This window comes from Necator americanus, chromosome IV, assembly GCF_031761385.1.
Source record: "Necator americanus strain Aroian chromosome IV, whole genome shotgun sequence".
Classification (NCBI taxonomy): Eukaryota; Metazoa; Nematoda; class Chromadorea; order Rhabditida; family Ancylostomatidae; genus Necator; species Necator americanus.
In genome coordinates this window covers 26,898,598-26,921,510 of record NC_087374.1, presented here as the reverse complement: position 1 = coordinate 26,921,510, position 22,913 = coordinate 26,898,598, and the positions used below count along the sequence as shown (strand labels likewise).

Sequence of the window (22,913 nt, the reverse complement as noted above, 5' to 3'; positions counted from 1 at the left end):
ATGTGTTATTCACTAAACGCAATGAGGCATCCAAATATGCACCTTAGGAGCGTTCAAGCTACATAGCGTGCACTGTAATACTGTTGTGTTATACTGGAGCAGGTTTCCCAAACATTGCAAAAAGGCGCTGGCACCTACCACACCCATCCACTGATACGTCAAATGCCCAGAAAGAACATGGAATCTTCGGTAACAAATGTCCGTCTCGTAACGTTCAATTATCGGTCGCTGTCAAGAGAGCTCCAACGGGCTGCTCTTTCCAGACTGTTAGGTCCACGCACCGTTTGCTGGAGTGCAGGAAACACGCATCAAAATTCACCCCATCATTGGCACCGATAATTACACTATCTACTAGAGCGATGCTGATGAAAGGAAAGTTGGAGACTGCACAATAGGTGTGAAGGATGACTACAACAACCTGGTAAAGGAGTTTGTATCAACGTTGCCAAGATGCTCTTTTGTATGATTGCAAATTTCCAGAGGACTCAAACTTTGAATTGCAACTGCTCGAAAACAAGGATGCATTCGGTGATGATATCAGCACGTTGATGTTCAAATCCAATAATTTCGCACGTTTGCATCAGCGGAGACCAGATTCACGTACAATTCTGTACGTGTAGCCCGCATCATTTGTGATTTTAATCAGGAGAAGCGTCTAGGAAGGAGGCTGCGCCGTCAGCTGAAACGTGGTCGTGAGAACGAATGGAGATCAAGTTTTTTTTAAAACCATCTGCCTTCATGAAATGACAATTCACCTTGACAACAAATTTCTTTTTAAAGGACGGGGAATACAAAATTAATGATATATTACATTATTTAACACAGACTCCGTCAACGCCAGGATAGGTATTTCATTTAATTATGATTTTATCTGTTATCATTTAATCGAATCTATCATCGTGATTAAAGGCATCACACCATGAATCTGAGGTGGTGCAGATTTCAGGTGGAGTATTCGTATACGGGATGGGAGACTACGGAGAGGGAGGTGATTCCGTCCATTTCTTGCTAATTGCCGTAAAAAACGGCCCGGAAGATGCGGCGCCGCACAAGACTGGCGCGCAATCCAATCGAACCTCTTGTACAAAATGGTGCGCCAAAACGAATGAAGCCATTTCTTACTAATTGCCGTTTTTTACGGCAATTAGTAAGAAATGGACGGAATCACCCCCTCTCCGTGGTCTCCCATCCTGTATACGAATACTCCACCTGAAATTTGCACCACCTCAGATTCGTGGGGTGATGCCTTTAATCAGGCATGATATATAGCACTCACATACCGAATAGCCCGAGAATAAATCGTACACCTGAAAGAGACCTCGGAAATTAGTCTATTTCCAAGAAACCTTGAAAATTAAATAAAATTTTGTGTCTCTACAAGAAATTATGGCACTGTTTTTCTGTGAGCGGCGGTGAACTGCAGCTAGAAAAGTCATCGATTAATAGTGTCTAACTATGCTATTTTGAAGCGTCTTATAAAAGTGAAACTATCAAATAAATTTTACAGACCTACTTAGCGAGAACGTGCATCTCTTCAAGTGGCTTCCACAGACGGATTTACTGTACCATCCAAAAACCAAGGCATTCATCACTCACGCAGGCTACAACAGCGTTCAGGCAAGAACTGTGTAGAAGCGTGAAGTCCACAACAAGTCAAAGCATAATGTTTCAGGAGGCGATTCACGCCGGCGTTCCAATGATATGTCTGGCTCTTTTCGGAGATCAACCAAGAAATGCAAAGGTCACTGAAAAGCTAGGAATCTCTACAAATCTAAGAAAAACTGAAATCTCTTCGGAAAAAATTGCAACAGCAATTCGTGAGGTGCTAGAAAACGATAGGTATAGATATCTTTTGGATATTTCACGGTATTGTAGCCCAACCTGTTCGGATTTACAATGTAAAGCGAAAAGAAAAACTCTAAGAATGGAGCCAAGCAATGTTTTCAGATACCGAGCGACTGCCAGGAGACTAGCTCGTATGGTTCGCAAGAAGCCTGTCTCTCCAAAAGATTTGCTAATAAAATGGACCGAATTCCTTGCCGAATTCAAAACACTCGAAAATTTAGTACCAGCTGGGAATAAGTTGAATTGGATACAATATCACTCCGTAGATGTGGTTCTATTCTTAGCAACAATTATGTTTTCAGTAATTCTCATATTTTATATTGTTGCTAAGCTTGTCCTTGCGTTGTTGTGCCGGCGTTTCAAGCAGAATGATGAGAAAAAAATTCTTTAAGGTTCCCCATTCCGCCAAGGATTTATGTCGTCACACGATGTCTCTATGAATGTCTTTTTAATTTTTAAAACTATAATTAAATTCGTTTAGTATCTATGTAGAGTTTTATAATTCCAAAATTTCTTATACATAAACAGATTACCTGGAAGAATTAGCTACTCTTTTTTTCTTTTTTTTTTCAACTTCCAACTTTTTGTACATATTTCAAGGCTATTCTTTATTCTCCGTGTTGATACGATTATATCAGACAACATGCATATATCATCTATTATATTTTCTGGAGTAAATCACTTCTTTTTCTTTCTCTGGAACATTTCTATCGAAAAATATTGCTAGGTCGAACAACGTGAACTTTGTCACAAGCTGGTGCTGAGATATTTGCTGATATGCGGAGATATGCACGCATTGGGAACGTACGAGCTATATGACCCGCACTGTAATACGCCAAAAGATTCCCATACATTGTAAAAAGATTTAGTTTCTAGAACTATAATTAAATTCGTTTAGTATCGTATATCGTATTCAGTATATAAAGTTTTATAGTTCCGAAATTTCTTATACATAAACAGAAGAAGAATTAGCTCTTCTTTTCGTAACTTTCAATAAGGTGCTGCAAAAAGGTGCTGTTGTCTAGCATATCTGCGAAGCCCATGACCTTAGAAGTCAACTGCCAGGAGGTATCATGGAATCTTCTGGAAACCATTCGTTTCTATCGGTCCTGTCTAGACTTCTGCGATATCTTACTGTGCCGTTTACTACAGTGCAGGAAATACGCATGAGAAATCGGCCCGTCATCAGCCTCGAAAATTACATCATATACTGAGACGATGCTGATGAAAGGAAAGTAGCTGGCTGCGCGATAGCTGTGAGGAACGACTATAATAACCTGGTGGACGAATTTGGCTCAACGTCGCCCAGATGCGCTTTTGTACGACTGCGGGATCACAGAGGACGTAAACTCTGGACCTGCGGAGGCCGCTGAGAACTATAATACTGACGCCTTCTATAATGAACTTCTATGTGTTGATGTTTAAGATTTTCAGCAAGCAAGTGGTGATTGTCGAAAACAACGCATGTATGAGGACGGAACTTGAACAACAATCCGATGTGCTAGGAAAATGAAATTATCTAGCGAAGCTTACGTCGTATGGCAGTGACCGTCTGGTTGACTTACGTGAGCCTCATCATCCCCTCCACGTTTAAGAGGAATCATCGAAGATCATCGAAGAAGATGAGAACTCTCGTACTTCAGCTCAACTACGTTCTGACGAGAAATATTCCTGAGTCAGATATCTAACTCAGAAAAACATCGTCTCAGTCAGACATCTGAATCTAGAGCTTTTTGGGACGTCGCATTCGACTTCCTCACAGCTTCAAGATACGGTTTTACAAGAGAGATCGAGGATTTCCTCTTCAACCGAAAATCAACATGGTAGGCCTAAAAGAACGAATTTCCGTCAACGTGTGTCTGCCCATGTTGAAGTACGGACCAGAAAGAAGCTTTGCAATGCGAATTCCTTCACGAAGTGCATCCAGGACGCTGCAAGGAACACGCTCCCGGTTATACTGCCGTGAGGGAAGTTTGTCTTTGCATCTGCGGAAATAAAATTCAAACAAAATTCAGAACACCTATAATTCTTTATGCATCGCCTGCAGCACTGTAAAATTCAGCCTAGAAAAGTTCTTAAAACGGTACAGCGGCATAATGAAAAGATGTTCTCCAGTTCTCAACAATGGCAAAGGAGTGGGTTTCGCTGAAGCAATCCTTCCAATTTTATCACTTCAAAACTTTGCTGAACCGGCAAGCGCCGTCAGTTCCTGAACTAGCGCAGAAAAACTAAAATATCTTCCTCCGTCTGGGATTCGTGAGTAAACGAGAAGGCTCATTCGTTCAATGCATACACGAAAGGATATCTGACTCGTGGAGGCACGCTATAATTCCCCTCCACAAGAATGTATCCGTCACGGACTTTAGGAATTATTGAGAAATCTTTTTGGTGTATGTTATTACAAGGTTTTGGAGTTGATTATGCTGGACTGATTTATTAAACATCGCGAAGAAGTAACGCTCGACGAGCGAGCTAATTTTCGTCCCGGGCGATCTACGAATGATCGATCTATGATGAAGTGTTCATCGTTAGGAGAGTGATCGGGTGGCGATATTCAAAACCAATGTAATTAGAGTTTGTGGACTTTAACGCCGTTTTCGACTCTCCTGATGGAAGCCGTCTTGTAGACGTGCTCCGCGTCAATGGAGTACCAGAAAAGTTCGTTCGCTTGCTTGATGACTTGAATCAACTAACAACTGCTGCAGTTTGAGCACCAACCGGATGTATAACACCGTTTGAGGTGGTAACTCGAATAAAACAAGGGGCAGGACCCTTCCTGTTCAATTTCGCCATCGACGACATTACACGAGGAACAGTAGATCAGTGTCCTACCCCTATCATCCTAACACCATCACAACGCCCCTTGACCGATCTCGAGCCGCTGACGACGTTGTTATATTCGCGGAAAGCAACACGAGACTTCAGCTTGTTGTCAACCTTTTATCGAAGCTGGCTGCAGCCTATGGAATACGTCTACGCTGTGATCAATGCATGCAGATGTGTGTCTCTTCGGAACCTCGAACGGGAATCAGAGTGGGCGGACAACTGATCGAACTCGTCGATGAGTTTAGTTACCTGGGATGTACGTCGAAGAACAACGGCGACTACGAGAAAAATGTTCAGCGAAGATTTGCTAAAGACATCTCTGCATTTACCTCCTTAACGAAATGTCCGTGGACGACCCTCATTACAAACGAAATCAACCTGCAATTCTATCTATTCGCAATTCGCCCCATCATAATGTACGGATTGTAAAGTTGGGCAGCACCATCTATGGTGATGGGGAGGCTTGATTGCACGGGAAGGAAGCTGCACAAACTGCTCTTTGGGTACCTCTGGCCTAGGGTATGCCACAAAGAGATCTTTACGCGGAAATCGATGTGGTGTAAAGGCGGATGACATGTGAAAGGAATCATGATCTTGCACCACCATCGAAAGTGGCTACAGAAGATCGTCGTTACCTGGGTTATACATTAGGGGTACTAGTAGATCGCCTTGTTCAACGGGTTCTGAGGAGGTTGTGGAGTTCGTGCTGCAAGAATCTACTTGATCGGAAACGGAAGTTCTGGACTTAGTTGGTGAAAGAGGACCTGAAGACGCTCGGCCGGTGATAGGCAGTTTAGGCAAGACGTAAAGTTTCGCAGGGCGTGGAATAGTCTGTACAAGCTCTCACAGAAGATCGTCAACGTTGAACAGAGCTATGTTCAAGGAGGGGAAACTCCGGCGAAGATGCGGGTGATCTCGGAGGCGATGACATCAGCCTGGCGATTAAGTTAAGTCATTTGACGCCGTTAGAAATAGTAAAGACCACGGGAATCAGTAACTCTTATCTGGCAGCAACAACGTGAACGTGAGGGCAACTTAACCGAAATACTACGTTCATTACTACAACATTCGTACTACTACATACATACTATTACTACATTCATTACTACTACGAACTACATCCGTTCATAAGACACATTTTCCATTTAGAAGCGCGAAGGGACTGGATTGTAGGATTTGAAAACACAGTTCTTCAGCAAAAGATCGTGTTAAGGGAGGGGTTGACTACGAGCTTAGTGTTCACGCTATGTTCCGTGTTTCAGTGTTTTCACAACGATTTGTGGAAACTGAGTGTTTACGTTCAGTCAGCACTAACCGTACTGAAAAATGGTGTTCGCGTTCAAATCTCCTACAAGACCCCCTTGTAACGCGGCACCTTCTGCACACCATCTTCGACGGAGAGGACGAAAGTCAATGAGATTCTGCCGTCTATTTAAGTCAAATATATGAATAGGGTGGTGAGGAAAAATAAATCCTAACCCCATCTTTTTGTGGAAAGGTCTCAACATAATCACTCTCTTGGTTTGCTACTTCTAACAAATGTACAATTAGGATGGATCTGGTTTTCTTTCTATTCCAATGAATTATATTGTGACGAGTTGTCCCAGTGCAGATAACACTCATGAAAATGGGATGTTAAACAAATACGTGATACTTCAGAACTGAAAAAGATAACTACGACCGTTCCGCGGAGACAAGAGCTACCTCGTACAGTTGCATTGGAAACTAGGAAAATCAGGTAAGCATCAAATGATATAACGGAAAGTTGGCGCTAGTAGTCGATTTCCACACAGGTGAAAAAGCGGGTTCGAAGCTTACGACATGGCAGCGATCGAAGATCAAGAACGCCGTTGCCTTTGTCAAGGAAAGTAAAATTAGATTGGCCAAGCTTTGCGGTATTAAAAGAAACTAGGAACACGAACAAGATGTAGATGGTTAGGTAACTGGCGCCCGCTCCAGTCAAGCGAAGACCAGCTGAGACCCAGGTTCCTTTTCTCCTTTTATTTAAGTTCCTCCACCTAAATATCATACAAAGTCGTCATTGCCTAATTTCAGAAAGGAAAACAAGTTCATTGTGCTTCCTCAAGCGAGCGATTAAGAATATTTTCTTTCTCCACCTCCTCGCTAATCGAAACCATACGCCTTAAGCTTAGAATAAGATGAAGTAAATTTCAGCGCGTCAACAGTAAAAGATGGTTTTCATCAAATTGGAGTTCCAATAATCTATGTTCTAAGTACGTAAAAATTTAGTCTGCTCCTTGTTGTGTACAAAGAAATAATACGGTACTTGCAATGGAAAGTAATGACGAGAGGAATTTTAGCGAAAGAACTAAGAAATGGAACATGTAACGACCTCATCAATATGAAAAAGGTTATGATCTACTAAACGTGGCAAAAAATGCCCAATGCTTGGTCTTCACATTAAAAGGCTTTGATTTTGAAACTTGAACATTCATGAACTCGAACGGGTTTGCCTGTCCAGCCTTTTCTTACAAAAATTGGAATCTCGAAAATTGACTGAATGCTTTGAAAAATACCATATACCACGCTCTTCCCATTTTCTGAATCAGAGCCACGGATCCAAAGAAGATATAGTGATTCCAGCTTTACTTGCAGCTGTTTGTTCAACTCCTAAATATATTCCATTATAAGTTTTTGCTGATATTTTCATTGCACAGCCTCAGATACTTCATAGAGCGACTTTCTTTGTTGCAATTGCATTCCCAGTCGTCGAAAGTTTATAACTTTTGTGAGAAAAGGCTGGTTCGAGTTCACTGTACCTTTTCAAGTTTCAAAATCAAAGCGTTTTTTATTTGTGTGGAAAAACCAAGCAATGGGCATTTTTTGCCACGTTTAGGAGGCTTGCAGATCATAACCTTTTTCATATTGATGAGGTCGTTACATGTTCCATTTCTTAGTTCTTTCGCTAAAATTCCTCTCGTCATTACTTTCCATTGCAAGTACTGTATTATTTCTTTGTACACAATAAGGAGCAGACTAAATTTTTACGTACTTAGAACATAGATTATTGGAACTCCAATCTGATGAGCACCATCTTTTACTATTGAAGCGCTAAGTTGACCACTTTCTCGTTCTCGTTTTTTTTTTCATTTTTTCGCGATGGTCTCACCTCGGTAAAAACTGGTAGAAATTTTCTCGAACCGCGATTGTTTTGCGGTGAAATGAATGGACTTTTGAATGTCGGGTTTAGTCACCAACTGACGTCAGCTCACACCATCATTTTCTTCAACAATGAATGCGTCCGGGCTGTGTCAACGATATCCTGCTTGTTCAAGCAGTGTTACAAATAAAATTTTGCAAAAAAAAGCTTTGGCCTGGCCAAATCGTACCTGGCCAAATCGTACAGCAATCGGTCCTTTCATATAAAAAAACACGGTAAAAACAACAGAAACCACGGTTCGGAATACGTATGAGCTTCGGAGCAGGCACATAAATCTACAAATGGAGTTCTACATCTACAAATACAAAATACAAAATCTACAAATAGAATGGAGGTTCAATGATATCCAGCATCGGTTCTTTCCTTTAGTTTTTTAGTTCTCTTTACACAGACAAACTAGAGTGGGGCCAACATCTTATAATGACATATTGATTCGAAGCCATATTTCAGTAGAGAAGTATCGAGATGCGCCTGCATCCAGTACAGTCATACCGCAATCAAATAGCAGACCCCGACAAGAATTGGAACATCTTCGTGTAGCACAACGCATCACAACGTAGGTTTGCAAGTACCAAATTCACAACTGGAAGAAGAAACATTGGATTTTATAAAAACGGTAAGATGCTGTAAATGTTGCATTCTCTGCTCTCTACAACTTGACCAAAGAGTACTTTAAAGACGCATTCATTAACTACTTAGGTTTATAAATTGGCAGTAATCACTACGGCTGCTAAACAGCGGTACTATATGTGTAAACGCAAATCTTTTGTAGTGCCCTGGAACTCCTCAGTTTTATGTGAAGGCCTCGATTTATATAAAAAGAGATGATTACGCAGAATCAGTTGGTTTCCTAACATAAATGAACTGTAGATTAATTTAAAAACTAGTCCTGCGCTCAATATTTCAAGAGCAATTTATTTTGAGTTTGGAGGCGTGGTAAAAGTATCTGAGATAGTTACAATAGCTACGTTTTGGAATTAATTTTCGCAGCTTCTCTTTGCGAAACCGCATATACAAGTCTGACTTACCTGTTCTCAGTGATCTTGCCTCCAACAAACGCAACGAGTCAGAGTAAACGAGTTATATAATCTGCGCTGTTTATGTTTGCGCCATGCCTTCACACCACAAATGCTTAGAGAGAATATGAAAGATTTGGCAAAAAGAGATCCGTTTCGTAATGCAGAACTGGCTATCTCTTTCGAATGAATTCCTACAAGCCACTCTGTCCAGACTGCTACGATACCGCTACATTGCAGCAAACACGTATCATTAGACGGAACGTCATCAGCATCGGAAAATGCATCCGAACTGGAACAGATACTGCAGAAATGTTGAGCAGAAAATAAGAGGCTGTGCGGTAGCTGTGCGGAACAACGTTTTAACTTCAACTCGACTACTTTTTGACAAGGAACATCCACTCGTCAGATATCCGAAAATCTAGAGTTGTGTGGGATGTCGGATTCGATTCCAACCACTGTCCGGTTTTCCTCAACTTCGTGGTACGGCTACAGGAAAAAAAAAACTCAAGAGTTCAATCCTAACCAAAGATCAACATCGCAGGTCTGAAAAGCCACCGTTTTGATGTCTAAGTAAGAAAAAGTTCTCCTTTGCATCTGCAAAAGAAGAATGCGGAAAAAAATCCGCCAACGGTTGTCGACAAATGTTAGAGCTCTATTCCGGGCGCTGCAAAGAAAAGCCACCGTTGTCGTGTCTTAGTGAGAAGAACTTCTCCTTTGCATCTGCAGATACGTACAAATCTGTATGTGTCGCTCGTACTACTGATGATCTGAACGAGGAGAAAAATCTGAGGAGAAAGTTGCGCACGTCAACAGAAAGGTGATCACGAGAACGAAAAGAGTTAGGAGCGAAGGAGATTAAGTCAGTATTGTATGCTCCCAGATAAATCTATATCATCCAGTTTTATCAGTTTCCGAGGGAAGGCTTGGTTGGCAGGATGGCGGTTCCAACCATCGACCGTACGGACAAAGCGGACCTCTTACCAACTGCGCTACACCCGCTATGTCGAAACATAGGCAAATTTTTCAAATTATCTTCTGATGTTTTCCCATTCAGGTATACGATATTAACAGCGTAACGATACTCAAGATGACATACAACAGTAACAAGGACCACTCGAAGTGGGGTGTATCTATGAATCCATGGGCTCCCCATGTATGCGTTGGTGATGTGAATAGACAAGTATGATGGATCGGTCATCACGTTTATAATGTTAATTGTTTACAATTACAATGTATTATAATTGTGTTTGTAATGTCGACTGCGTGTATTTAAGAGTCACAGTTCAAACGTGGTGGAGGCGTTGTGTGCATCGAAGATCGACAACGCTGGCAAAAGTTTTACAATTATGTTGGGTCCTATGAATATTGTAATGCACAATCCAAAATAGGTGAACCGTATTACAAGGAATTTAGTCCTGGTTGGATGTATAGATTCACGGGTGTTTTTTTTTTCAGCTACGAAATTCTAATGAAAACAGAGCGTTCGTTTTCAGCGATAATCGATAAACATAACTTCTTTCAAGTGTTTTATAGTACGTTTAGACGTGATGTGCGCAATGCTTTCTGATCTATATAGCGATGATCTATATAACTAAATGTAAGAACAAAATAATTGCAAAGTTCTATAGAAAACATCAGTTAGTGGTGATGTAAAGCCTAAAGAGAGAGACCATCGAAAGGTGCGGGTAGCGCTACTGGAAAAGCGGAGCGAAATTTATTTACTGATTTCACGTACAGGACATCTTCACGGTCTATCACACAAATGATCAAGTACAAAGTTATGATCGGATCTGGAAACAAAGATTTGTTTCTTCTCCTACATAACCGAAATTACCGCAAGAACGGCTTGTTTTGGAAAGTTTATCATAGATGACCCGGATAAGACATCATTGAAAACCTTGATAGCTTTCTGAATCTTAGTGGCAACGATTGCGCTTAAAACGAGGCCAATCATTACGTAGAGCACTGAAAATCCTCACAGTCGGAGTCGCATGAAAAGTTGAGAGGGACTACTCAGCTGGCATCGAAGATTAGAAGAAGCTCATGAAATGATTGTCCCATCCTATTTGAGCTTGGAGGAGGTATACCACAAATCATTGATGTTGGGATCTCTCATAGACAGTTAAATAGTAAGTGTGTGAGCGTGTTCACTGTCAATTCTCCCTAGTCTTCCTAAAAAAAACAGTATACGCAACAGATTTTGACTTGCAGATTCTCTTGACTAGCTTTCTTGTTGATGGTTGATGGGGATACACTTGCTACACTGATTCCGTGTGATCCCGTAATAGGTGTGGCATGTTTACTCTTAAAGACATCACCCCACGAATCTGAGGTGGTACGGATTTCAGGTGGAGTATTCGTATACGGGATATTAGATTATGGAGAGGAGGGTGATTCCGTTCATTTCTTCCTGATTGCCGTAAAAAAAACAGCCCACAAGATGCTTCACGTGCACAAGGTTGGCGCGCTCTCGCCAAAAAATAAGCACTTAATATGAACCATAAACTCATGTCTTGAAGTTCTGCAAGACGATCTTCCAAATTTCTTCCCCACTGCTAACGATGACGATGTGTTGGACTATGCCGAACTACAATCGACCCACCATGAAGACCTCTAGTTGGAACTACGAAAAATGGAAGCATTCAACGATGAATGGACAAACCTAATGACGGCTGACCCCAGCGAAGTTGCCACGTTTCACGAGTTTATCACTAAGTATGGTGATTATAGTGACGATATGCAGAACGCTATTGCAATATTGAACAAAATGGACACCGACGAGACTCTCATCTACGATGAACTCGCCAAACAACAAATTGTTCCGCCTTCCCCTGCTTACCCGGTTCAACAAACGCAGAAAGACGACGACCAAATGCAAAATGGACACGCATATTCCATGGACCCGCCTTGGTCACGCCCGCTCCAACTACCTACTTCGACAGCCCTTCCACCCATATATCCCATACCTCCCACTGACCACTCATCATCACTTTTCTCCAACAATCGTCGGTTCCCTCCCCAGTCAGATCCCATCGTCCATTTACCATCCATCCACCTTCTTCGTCCATCGGTCATCGCCAGCTCCATCCACAATTGTCTCCATATGACGTCACCTACCCTCCGCTCTCGTCAAACCCTTTCCCCCAAACGCGTCCCTCAACCAACGATCCTATCAATCAACAAGCAACAGCTTCACAAGAGAGTCCGAACTTGAACATCTTCGATGCTTCATTGCTCACTCGTCTCGATTTACCTTCCTTCTCCGGCAACCTACTTGACTTTCCTGAGTTTTGGACTCGCTACCATACTTTGATTTATTCCAAATCAACTTTATCCAAGGCAACAAATTTCTCTTTGTCTCAATGGACGTGCACTTCAATCGATTGATGGCCTTCCAGTGACCGACGACAACTACACGATTGCAGTCGACATTCTGCTTACTACTTACGATAAACCATCTACCTCGTCACTTGATTTAAACCCAGCTGTCTACCCTCCCGCAGTGTGATCCAGATGGGAAGCAACTATAGGATCTTTACTTGAACATGCTTCGACTCGTTTGCCAATACACCGCCATAACGCCCGACTCTCCCGAATTTGCCTTAGGAGCCCTGCTTTACAACAAACTTCCACGCTTCGTCAGAGCGAAGATCTACAACATGACTGGTGGACAACGGAACCTCGCACCTTCAGAACTAATAAATTTACTCGAAGAAATAGTACGAAAGGAATCTACCCTACGACAAATGGACTATTCAACTGCTTCTCATAAAATGTCCTATCACGTCGACGTAAGACCCGGACGTCACCAATAGTGACCAATCCACCCTCAACAACGAGATAGCCGCGACTCCACGATGACTTGACGCCATCCAATGTAATGTGGTTGCGAAATCCAGCAAAATGTGTGTAGACCAAGGACATCGCACCATCACATGCACCCGTCCTCCATGCCGTAAGTGCAATTATCACCATCATCCAGCTCTCTGTTTCCAACTCGTGTTCCTCACGGTATCGTCTTCAACTGACAGAACTCGCAACCCTCTACAACCCCCTCAATTCAGTGCACGAAGTCGTTCTCAGGACCACATCCCATCTCGTCACCCCTCAAGCTCCAGAACAACAAACAACGCCTCCAACGAACGCTCTCCCAACAGTCGTCCAGAACAAGCGAATCGACAGATACACTTTCCCAACACCGCGACCGAAACGCAAGTAGAATCTGTAGAACAACGCGAAGCCGCTTTATTCATCTATACCGCCACTCTTAATCATGATACCACTTCTGCGAATTCGATTCTTCTGATGTGCACCAAGGTCACATTTGTGAATCCAGGTGACAACTCCCGAACAGTTGAAACAATCGCCTTTCTAAATAGCGGATCTTCGCATTCCTACTTTACTACCGACATCGCCAATCAATCAAAACATGATCAGACTCCGTACACCATTTCTACCCAATCACTACAAATTTTGACTTAAGCACTGAAAGTTCCAATCGCCTCACATGATCAATTGTTGGCATCTACGCATACTGTGGACATCCCTACTACATCATCCGCTCCCGGAATATTGATAGGCATGGATCATTTCTGGAATCTTGTCCTTTCACCATCATTTTACTCCACTGTACTATCAAATGGATATTATCTGCTCAACACACGTCTTGGAAGAGTGATTTCAGGTAAACTCGCGTAATCAACGCCGCTGTTCACGATACAGTTGATGAAAAAAACAAACTTGGACGAGTCGATTGAAAAATTTTGGAAGCGCGAATCGTTTGGAACCGGAGACGAAGCCTGTTGCTCAGATGATGCAACCTGCGTTGACTTCTTCAACGCTACGACTCGCTATAACGAACGCGAAAAACGTTACTACACACGTTTGCCATTCAAAGTTGAAAAAAGCTGTCTGCCAGATAACTTCAATCATAGTCTAGCATGCCTACGATCCAACTGGAAGGCACTCACCAAGAAATCTGAGTACCTCGACAGATACAACGACATCATTCAAGATCAGCTCCAAAAAGGCATCATTGGAGAACTCCCTCCTTCCCAAACAACACAGCCGGGCACATTTCTGTCACACCATGCCGTCATCAACGAATCCAAAAAGCAGACTAAAATTCGCCTCGTTTATAACGGCAGTGCAAGAGTACGAAACGCTCCGAGCCTCAACGATTGTCTCTACAGAGGACCTGTGTTGCTGCCCGATTTAAGCGGAATTCTGCTCAAAATACGTCTCACTCTCATCCTACTCACAGGCGACATCGAAAAAGCATATCTCATGGTTGGACTACAAGAATGTGACCGACCATCCACAAAATTCCTTTGGTTGCAAAACCATCGTCATCCGCCCACAAACGACAATCTGATCTTCTACTTTCTACGAGTCCCGTTCGGCTTGATATGCAGTAAATTTATCCTTGCAGCAACAATTCATTTACATTTAACGGAGACAGCAACACCCTTATCACAAGAAATTTTGGAATCCTGTTATGTGACAACATCTTCCTTTCTGCATCATCAGTGGACGAGGCCATGCAAAAATACATCGAAACAAAAAAGCTCTTCACGCTCGCTGGTATGAATGTTCGCGAATGGACCTCTTCCTACTCTCAAATAAACGCTACCCTCCAGCCACTCGAACACGCGCCTGTGGATCGAATTACGAAACTTCTTGGACTAACGTGCAACATCGTCGCCGATACTCTTTCCAACCGCGTACCCTTTTTACAGCACCAAATGGATCACCCCACGAAGCGATCCGTACTTAAGATCATAGCTTCCATCTACGATTCGCTTGGTTTTATCGCACCGGTGACGGTAGTCGCGAAGATGTTCTTGCAGAGTCTTTGGAAAAAGCAGTTACAATGTTACGAACGTCTTCCCGAAGATAAACAAAAAAAATGGACCAGTATTACATCCTCCTGGACTCAACCGTATCTCGAACTCCCCCGCAGAATCGTTTCTTCTGAATTCGATTGGCAATCTTCCCAAATTCATATTTTCACCGACTGGTCATGTCAAGCCTACTGTGAAGTCGCTTATTTAAGATTGGCAACTTCACGCCAAGTTGAAACGAAGCTGTTAATGGGAAGAACTCGACTATGGCCGCTTCATAACACAGTCACCATTCCACGATTTGAACTCAGTGTCCTCACACTCGGCTCTTCTCTCATGCGCCATCTTACGCATGAACTGAAAATCACCTTCCATCAACTCTATGGTCAGACTCTAAAACTGCTGTTCAGTGGGCAAAGACGACATCAAGCCTCCCAGTATACGTACAAAACCATGTCAAAGACATCAAAAAGAACGCTCCCAATGCGATCCTCCGGTATGTACCCACGAATTACAACCCCGCTGATCTAAGCAGCCGCGGTAACACCATTCTAGAACTCCTCGTCATCCCATATGGTGGAACGGACCTCTCTTTTTTCAATCTTCCGAAGAGCAATGGCCGGAAAATAAAAGTAACAATTCGACAACACCGGACAACATTAGCCGTCACTCACGCTGTCACACATCCCACTTATGAAGCTCCGACACCAATTATCCATTCATGACGCTCATGGATCACAACCCTCTATGTTCTTCACCAACACACGAGAAACAACCACGTCGGCACTTCTTAGACACTAACGATCCTTCGCCAGTTCCTATGGATACCGCAGGGTCGCGCCGAAGTACAAAGAATAATCAAAAAATTCTGCTTTTACTGCAGAAGAGAGAAAGCAACGCCTTTCAAGTTACCGCCATTTCCAACACCAACCAGATCTCTTTTTGAAACGATATGATTCTTCTGTTGGTTCCAAAACTCATGCTCACTCGGACACATCCGTATATCATTACCGTTTCAACCCAACACCAGCTACTGCGGCGATACCTGTAAATGCCCCCAACTGACGGACACCTGCAATAATTACAAAGGAAAACTATCGTACACATCAAAAGTGTCGACCGTCCCACATACAACATCCCAATTTATACCGACACACGTCTGCTCATTTACACCTTCATCTCTTTGTTCTTCCGAAAAACGACTCGACACCTTCTACCAAATTCAATTATATGACGGAACTCTCATAGTAGTACACGAGCTGGGCATCAAAACATCAGAAATTCAATCAGCTGGCGATTTCATCTGTGTTAACCTTCAAGGAAATAAGCTCTGAATCCCACCAGATCCTTCAACAGCCAGCGAAACACCAGCCTACTGTCGCCGTCACCCTTGCGTGTCTTCTCGTAAAGCTACCACATTCTGCGCTTATTCTACACCTATCACGACGTACCAACATGACAACTTTTCCGTCATCATAAACGTATGGGTTACCACGACGAAAACATGCTACGCTCCATCTACCTCATTTGCATCTGCATATCTAGCTGTACCGCGAACGCCAAGATCCTACTACCTACTTCAGTCCTAATGTTCCAGTGTACTGTAAAAATGTCTGCATGGAAGAACGGCAAACAGCAATTTTACGGTACTCAAACATGTGATGGAAGGCCAATCTGCGAAATTCTTGACTGCTTCATCTGCTGGGAACATATGTTCAACCCCCAATGCTGGACTTCGACTGAAAACGTAATCACTGTATTATTATTCGTCCTTTCCATCCTGTTTTGTCGTCCGATATCTCCAGTGTTCTCCAGCACATGGTGGCTACTCAAAAGAATACCTGCATGCGTCAAACGCTGTACGGTCTGGATTTGGAAATGTGGACGCCGAAGAGGGAACCATTCACTACCACACTTCCCTTCCTATACCCAACCATCTACACGCAGAACAACTACGAGAATTTCTTCATCCATTCTCTTCCTCTGTGTAATACACTACACACACCAGTACTCTAACGTCGTAAGCTTCACCGGCATGAGCCCATATTGCACGACTATCTTTACACACGAACAATGTTCCTTCAGTGAAACCGTTTCTCTTCAACTGCAACCTATAGAACAAGACGTTTGCCTTCTCCTACGAAACAACAAGAATCAACCAGCAGGCACTATCTCGCTCCGAATTCACGACATCGCCTACGCGTGTCAGCAAAAAACCGAATGTTACACTCGCGACCACAAGTTCTACACCGAGTTCCATCACCAGTGCTTCAATTCCAAGAGCTGCAAAGGCGAAACGTGCAAAGGAATCGCGAAGGAGAATCCAGGATTCACCTACTGCTCACCCAGTTCTAAGTGCCTATGGTGTGATTGGTGTTTTCGATGTAAGGAATCGTGTATATTCAAGGTATATGCATGGGCAACTTCCGATACGATTTATCGAATATTCACATGCCCAACGTGGTCTATCACCGTAACAGGAACAACCACACTGGAAACTCCTACCCGAAAGCAACAACACGAGTTCGTTCTACAACCCGCTCGTTGACACATTTGGAGTAACATCGAACTCACACTAACAGCTACGACCGTACCAAGTCTTCCTGTCTTATCCAGCTTCTTTCTTACTGACAGAAAAACGACATCAAAAGTCGAACCATCACCCGCCGGTCATCTACTCCCTCATTCGGTTGGTCAACTACAATGTCGCTCAGCAAGTTCCGCGAAGCAATTTTCATCATGTGCCTTTTCGACAGCTACATGCACATGCACACCGCTGGTATATGAAGCCACCTGTACCTGCCCAGAAGGGAACATTCGCCAGTATCTTGAACACGGACAAAATCATCTACCACTTGCCGGCAAAGACGTTGTCATACTTCAGTGTAGTAACGAAATACAAGCAAAAACGCCTTCAGGATCAAGTACTTCAATCCAGGTATCTATGAAAGTGATGGTCGTCATCTATAAACGTGCCAACAACAACTGTCACATCGGGCTGGCTCACTTATCGGCTGTTATTTATGTTTCCAAGGATCTCACGTTCAAGTATCATGCACATCATCCGTCACTAAAGAAAGTGCCGAAATACATTGTGGTAACCAAACACAATTCGCTCTATGCTCACCATATGGAAAGATTTCTAATCTCACTTTCCACTTTTTAACCTCATCGGTGAACGGTAACTGTTCAGTAGTCTGCCCTGAAGGAACTACCACAATACAACTCCAAGGACATCTCGACTACATCAACGACCCATTCCTCCCACACCTCGTGCAACAACTAGACACATATCGAGCCACATCCAGCGGATTCGACTTCAGTGATATTTCAAACACGGTATCGAATTTTTTTCCCTTCACTATTTTACTTCTTCCAATATTGGAAAACCATCGTCTTTATCATACATGGCAGATCCCTTCCTTTGCATTATTATCCTTCTTACTCGTAGACGCATCCTTCGCGCGACATTCATCAAAAAGTCAAGATAAAAGGCCTTTTTTTTTGGTTGGGAGTATTATGACTATCATAACCTTCTCATAAAAGAATATTCAAATTCTGCAGAAGCAAAGTAGCATTTCTCGCATTCTATGCACTGACTCAACCTTTCCTATATTTTGATGATATTTCCGAAGTAATTTTTCATTGCTCACGAATTCCAATAAACTGGAACGAATAAGTGAATCATCTTATTATATGTTTTGTCTGTTATCCATATTGCCGCAAATCCTCGCTTTCATAAAAGAAAGTGAGGAATGGTATTGTCGGATTTCCATAATAAATAGATCCTCTAAGGTGGTGACAATTATTTTGTTAATACATTTAGTTATATAGATCATCGCTATATAGATCGTAATATAAATCGGAAAGCATTGCGCACATTACGTCTAAACGTACCATAAAACACTTGAAAGAAGTGAAGTTTATTAATTATCACCGATAACGAACGTCTTGTTTTCATTAGTATTTCGTAGCTGAAAGAAACAGCCGTGAATCTATACATCCAACCAGGACTAAACTCTTTGTATTGTGGTTCACCTATTTTGGATTGTGCATTACAATCGTCATAGGAGCCAACAGAGTTGTAAAATGTTTGCCAGAGTTTTCTGTCTTCGATGCACACAGCGCCTCCACCACGTTTGAACTGTGACTCCTAAATACAAGCAGTCCTATCATTACAAACACAATTGCGGGATTGAAGACCATACCTGTCTATTCACATCACCAATGCACACGTAGGGAGCCTTTGGATTCATGGATACACCCCACTTTGAGTGGTCCTTGGAACTGCTATATGTCATATTGAGAATCTTTACGCTGTTAATATCGTACACCTTAAATGGAAAAACCATTGGAGAATTATTTTAAAAATCTGGCGTTATCTCTCGACATTAGTTCCCGCTCCGCACTGTGTTCCGACGTCCTTAGCACCTCCATTTCTCCACGTTTCTACAGCCATCTCGGTCTTGAGATTAGGTGCAATAAAGTCGTGCCAAAGGTCTGAATAAAAGCGACTACAGTGAAATTAAAACTGTAATTTTAGGAGCTTATTACCACGACTGAACTTCTTATGCTTTGAGAATGCCAGTACTTTTTTGCCCCCCTGTGTTTGAATTATTCGGTGAGAAGTGAAAATAGTATCCTTTCGAGTAAGGGACTTTTTGAAAATAACATCTTGAAGTGAAGGTGCTCTGAAGCAAGAGTTTTTAAGCCTTTCCACTTTTTCATAAGAAATCTAGAATAATTAATTACGTACAGCGCATTAAAGTAAGTAGCCAGTCTCTTGATAAATGGTGTCACTTGAGCAAATCTCATGTAACTGCCAATGTCCTCAAGGTAGTTTGCATCAAAGGAAAGACAGAGGAATGACTGGGCAAATTTGGTCCCGCTTTCGGGATAGTCGTACTTCTCTGAATCGAAGAAAAGTTTTTAAAAAACTAGAGTCCAAACCTGTTTCGGTTAATCAAATCCAATCACCTATGGGTGGGAATCTCGGTACACTATGCACCATCCAGAATCCTGTCTCTTTATCGAATAGCACCACTCCTTTGCTGTGTCCACGTCCATGGCCTTCTTCCAGGTCTGGGCAGTCATCGTTATATGCTACTTTGAATGTCTGAAGACTTTCAATCCATAAATATATTTGAGTTACGTGTGGCACAACAACTACGTCACCTTTCCAAATTCCTTATCTTTCTGATATATTTGATTAACAGTTCCTCCAATCGCAGATTCAGTGCTGTTGATTAGTTTGGAACTTTTCACCCACCCACTCTGCGTCGAATCATAGTAAACAAAGCTGTACCCTTTCGTATCATCAACGTTGCTTGGTAGTTTTATTGCGGCAAACCTGTATATTCGGCGAATGCATTTCAAGTCTTACTGTATTTAGGTTGGTTTAAAGGAATTACCAGTCAACGTCATCTCCTTCCATATTCTTACAAGAAATTTTTGCACTGGTGTAGCTCGCAAACGCAGCAAGAAGCATGAGAATATGCATCATGTTTGCCTTGAAAGATGAAAATGAGAGTTACAAAAGGGTGGCAAATTTTTGCCTAACTAATAATAAAACAGGAACAGAACAAACATGGAAATTTTTCAAAGTCTGACTGTTTTGTAGTGAAGTGAACGGACTTTTAAATGTCCTTAGCTTAGTTATCGGCTGACGTCAGCTCACTCCCCCCATCTTCTTTAACAATGAATGAATGTGGGGCTGTGTCAACCATATCTTGTATGTTCAAGCAGTGTTACAAGTAAAATTCCACGTTTTGAATAAAAAAGTTTATTATATCAGCTGGGAACTCTGCTCTGTTTATTCACCGTTGTGTTTTCAGGATGATCATTTACCGCACGTCGTCAAATTGTGCACCAGTCGCACATTTTATATGAGAAGCAACTATTTTTTTTAACAAAAAACTCGTTCAGGAATACGTAGGAGTTCTGGAACAAGTGCATAAATATACAACTCCACCAAGTAAAGTCTTCGTAAGTGTATATGGAAGGTCACGTTACCGATGCAGCATGAGCTGCTAATTTGTTTTGAATTTTGGTACCAAAGGTATATAGCAACGGTTCTTTTCTTTAATTTTTTTTAGTTGTCTTCGCATAGACAAACTAGAGCAGCAGCAAACATTTCGTAGTGAATGGTTTGTTAGCGATATCTGAAGATATGCTTGCATCAAACACAGTCAAGTATGTAGCAGCGAAACTCAAACATTACCTGGTGCCCAAGAGAAGTGGAACATTTTCGTTAACACAGCAGTGATGGCCGGAAGTGTTTGCAAGCATCAAATTTACGACTGTAGGTAGGGACTTTCGGATCTAAAAAATTTGTTACATACTGTGAGTGTTGCATTCCCTGCTCTCTACAACTTGACCAAAGTGTACTTTAAAAACGCATTCATTAACTACTTAGGTTTATAAATTGGCAGTAATCACTATTGCTGCTAAACAGCGGTACTATATGTGTAAACGCAAATCTTTTGTAATGTCCTGGAAAACCTCATTGTGAAGGCTTCGATGTATTTAAGAAAGACGGTTACACAGAATCTGTTGGTCTTCTAACATAAATGAACTGTAGATTAATTTAAAAACGAGTACTGCGCTCAATATTTCAAGAGCAATTTATTTTGAGTTTGGCGGTGTTGCAAAAGTATCTGAGGTAGTTACAATGGCTATGTTTTGTAATTAATTTTGCAAAACCTTCTGTTTGCAAAACCGCATATACAAGTCCTACTTGTATATGCGGTTTTGCATATACTTGTGCTGTCGGTGGTCTTGCCTCCAATAAACGCATCGAGTCAGAGTAAACGCCCTGGGAGTGCACGAACTATATAACCGTTTATGTTCGCTTCATGCTCTCACAGCACAAATGCTTAGAGAGAAAATGGAAGAATTGGCAAATCCGTTTCGTGACGCAGAACTGGCAGTCTCTTTCGAGTGAATTTCCACAAGCCACTCTGTCCATACTGCTACGGTACCTGAATACACCGTTTGCTACATTGCAAGAAACACGTATCATTAGACGGAACGTCATCTCTGGAGGAATTTTGGTCAACGTTCTCAAAGATGAACTCAATACTCACTCACGCTCAAAATGCCCAATCAAACGGTTATTGCTAGAATTAATCTGATTGCAAAGATGGGTGTCAGAGAACATTCCTACGTGCTTGAAAAATGGTGTCATCCCGCAAAGCAAACGTTGAATGGTGATGGTCTGGTGGATGATGGTCTTTCCGAGCACACGAATCTCATCATTGCTTTCACATTTAACAGAGGAGTCATGGACATCATCACTCACGTGACTTGCGCCAACTCTTTTAATGCTTGAAGAGCAGCAGAAGCGAGAGATGCCAATCCTTAAAGTGTGATTCAGCCACGTTTTGGCAAGGAACATCATCTCGATTCCAACCACTGTGCAGTTCTGCTCAGCTTGAAAGCAGGACTTTCAAAGAAAAGAAGTCTAAGAGCCCGGCTTTACCCGAAGACTTTACTTTGCCCGACATGACTGGTCTGGAGGACAAAGAATTCAGAAAGAAATCTTGTGAAAGGGTGTCAATAAAGGCTGAAGCAATGGCCAACAAGAAGTTTAACGACGCCAACTCACAGGAAGTAGCGTAGACAGCTGAATCGTGATAACGAGAACGAATGGTCATCAAGAGTGAAGAAGCTTGAAGGGTCGTAGGAGAACGGAAGTCTGAGAGAATCTTATGCTCTGTTGAGACAGTGAAAAATGTGGAAAAATTAAGAGGTGTTCACTTGTCTTCTACACTGCCAACTGGGTCGCTGTCGATGAAGCAATATTTTCCAATTTCGAGAGATAATTTCAACGTCCTGTTGAGCCGAAAAGCGTCATCAGTATCTGGGCCTGAAGTACATCCAACGATCGACGTACACAGTGGTCAGCGAGGAACCGCCGACCGAGTCGGAGCTCCTGGAAAATGAAGAAAAGAAAGAAAGATGATCCGTTTAATATAAATTGACGAAAACTCCAAGAGAAGTTATTCGTCACGGAACCCGAAAACTGCAAAGGAGTATGTTTGCTGCGTGTAATCTACAGGATTCTGAAGCAGATCACCGTGGATCAGCTTATCAAACAATCGCTAAGAGAAGCCGTGATGAACGAGCCGGCTCTCGTCCTGGACGATCTACGATTGACTAGGTGTTCACTGCCAGGAAAGTGATTAATGGAGATAATCA

General features: G+C 42.3%; 10 protein-coding genes across 12 annotated transcripts; 9 read left to right on the top strand and 1 right to left on the bottom strand.

Annotated features, from left to right (window-relative positions):
- Positions 1 to 966: 966 nt before the first annotated feature.
- RB195_002845 (uncharacterized protein) lies at positions 967 to 4,894 on the top strand (the record flags this gene model as incomplete). The annotated part of the gene is made up of 5 exons (XM_064200278.1): positions 967 to 988; positions 1,508 to 1,617; positions 1,673 to 1,839; positions 1,948 to 2,065; positions 4,586 to 4,894. 5 exons carry the CDS (start codon positions 967 to 969, stop codon positions 4,892 to 4,894), a joined length of 726 nt encoding a protein of 241 aa, XP_064056159.1.
- RB195_002846 (uncharacterized protein) lies at positions 1,697 to 2,236 on the top strand (the record flags this gene model as incomplete). The annotated part of the gene is made up of 1 exon (XM_013452207.2): positions 1,697 to 2,236. The coding sequence occupies one exon, from the start codon at positions 1,697 to 1,699 to the stop codon at positions 2,234 to 2,236; it is 540 nt and encodes a 179-aa protein (XP_013307661.2).
- A 4,618-nt stretch (positions 4,895 to 9,512) lies between the features above and the next one.
- RB195_002844 (uncharacterized protein) lies at positions 9,513 to 10,259 on the top strand (the record flags this gene model as incomplete). Its single annotated transcript, XM_064200277.1, has 4 exons — positions 9,513 to 9,688; positions 9,771 to 9,828; positions 9,926 to 10,051; positions 10,146 to 10,259. The coding sequence occupies 4 exons, from the start codon at positions 9,513 to 9,515 to the stop codon at positions 10,257 to 10,259; spliced, it is 474 nt and encodes a 157-aa protein (XP_064056158.1).
- A 1,244-nt stretch (positions 10,260 to 11,503) lies between these two features.
- On the top strand, positions 11,504 to 12,085 carry RB195_002843 (uncharacterized protein; the record flags this gene model as incomplete). The annotated part of the gene is made up of 1 exon (XM_064200276.1): positions 11,504 to 12,085. One exon carries the CDS (start codon positions 11,504 to 11,506, stop codon positions 12,083 to 12,085), a length of 582 nt encoding a protein of 193 aa, XP_064056157.1.
- A 331-nt stretch (positions 12,086 to 12,416) lies between these two features.
- Positions 12,417 to 12,686, top strand: RB195_002842 (uncharacterized protein; the record flags this gene model as incomplete). Its single annotated transcript, XM_064200275.1, has 1 exon — positions 12,417 to 12,686. The coding sequence occupies one exon, from the start codon at positions 12,417 to 12,419 to the stop codon at positions 12,684 to 12,686; it is 270 nt and encodes an 89-aa protein (XP_064056156.1).
- Positions 12,687 to 13,596: 910 nt separating this feature from the next.
- RB195_002841 (uncharacterized protein) lies at positions 13,597 to 15,245 on the top strand (the record flags this gene model as incomplete). 2 transcript variants are annotated; one of them, XM_064200274.1, is made up of 2 exons in its annotated part: positions 13,597 to 14,204; positions 14,303 to 15,245. In XM_064200274.1, the coding sequence occupies 2 exons, from the start codon at positions 13,597 to 13,599 to the stop codon at positions 15,243 to 15,245; spliced, it is 1,551 nt and encodes a 516-aa protein (XP_064056154.1). The 2 variants fall into 2 exon arrangements, with proteins under 2 accessions (XP_064056154.1, XP_013307662.2); XM_013452208.2 differs by having other exon boundaries at positions 13,597 to 14,460.
- Positions 14,616 to 15,245, top strand: RB195_002840 (uncharacterized protein; the record flags this gene model as incomplete). The annotated part of the gene is made up of 1 exon (XM_064200273.1): positions 14,616 to 15,245. The coding sequence occupies one exon, from the start codon at positions 14,616 to 14,618 to the stop codon at positions 15,243 to 15,245; it is 630 nt and encodes a 209-aa protein (XP_064056155.1).
- A 1,435-nt stretch (positions 15,246 to 16,680) lies between these two features.
- RB195_002838 (uncharacterized protein) lies at positions 16,681 to 20,217 on the bottom strand (the record flags this gene model as incomplete). 2 transcript variants are annotated; one of them, XM_064200272.1, is made up of 10 exons in its annotated part: positions 16,681 to 16,825; positions 16,874 to 16,997; positions 18,723 to 18,867; positions 18,923 to 19,048; positions 19,105 to 19,214; positions 19,269 to 19,405; positions 19,471 to 19,624; positions 19,692 to 19,830; positions 19,890 to 20,064; positions 20,126 to 20,217. In XM_064200272.1, 10 exons carry the CDS (start codon positions 20,215 to 20,217, stop codon positions 16,681 to 16,683), a joined length of 1,347 nt encoding a protein of 448 aa, XP_064056153.1. The 2 variants fall into 2 exon arrangements, with proteins under 2 accessions (XP_064056153.1, XP_013307665.2); XM_013452211.2 differs by lacking the exons at positions 16,681 to 16,825; positions 16,874 to 16,997 and adding an exon at positions 17,759 to 17,916 and having other exon boundaries at positions 18,753 to 18,867.
- RB195_002839 (uncharacterized protein) lies at positions 16,750 to 17,262 on the top strand (the record flags this gene model as incomplete). The annotated part of the gene is made up of 1 exon (XM_013452210.2): positions 16,750 to 17,262. One exon carries the CDS (start codon positions 16,750 to 16,752, stop codon positions 17,260 to 17,262), a length of 513 nt encoding a protein of 170 aa, XP_013307664.2.
- Positions 20,218 to 21,810: 1,593 nt separating the features above from the next.
- Positions 21,811 to 22,334, top strand: RB195_002837 (uncharacterized protein; the record flags this gene model as incomplete). Its single annotated transcript, XM_064200271.1, has 2 exons — positions 21,811 to 22,014; positions 22,080 to 22,334. The coding sequence occupies 2 exons, from the start codon at positions 21,811 to 21,813 to the stop codon at positions 22,332 to 22,334; spliced, it is 459 nt and encodes a 152-aa protein (XP_064056152.1).
- Positions 22,335 to 22,913: the final 579 nt, after the last annotated feature.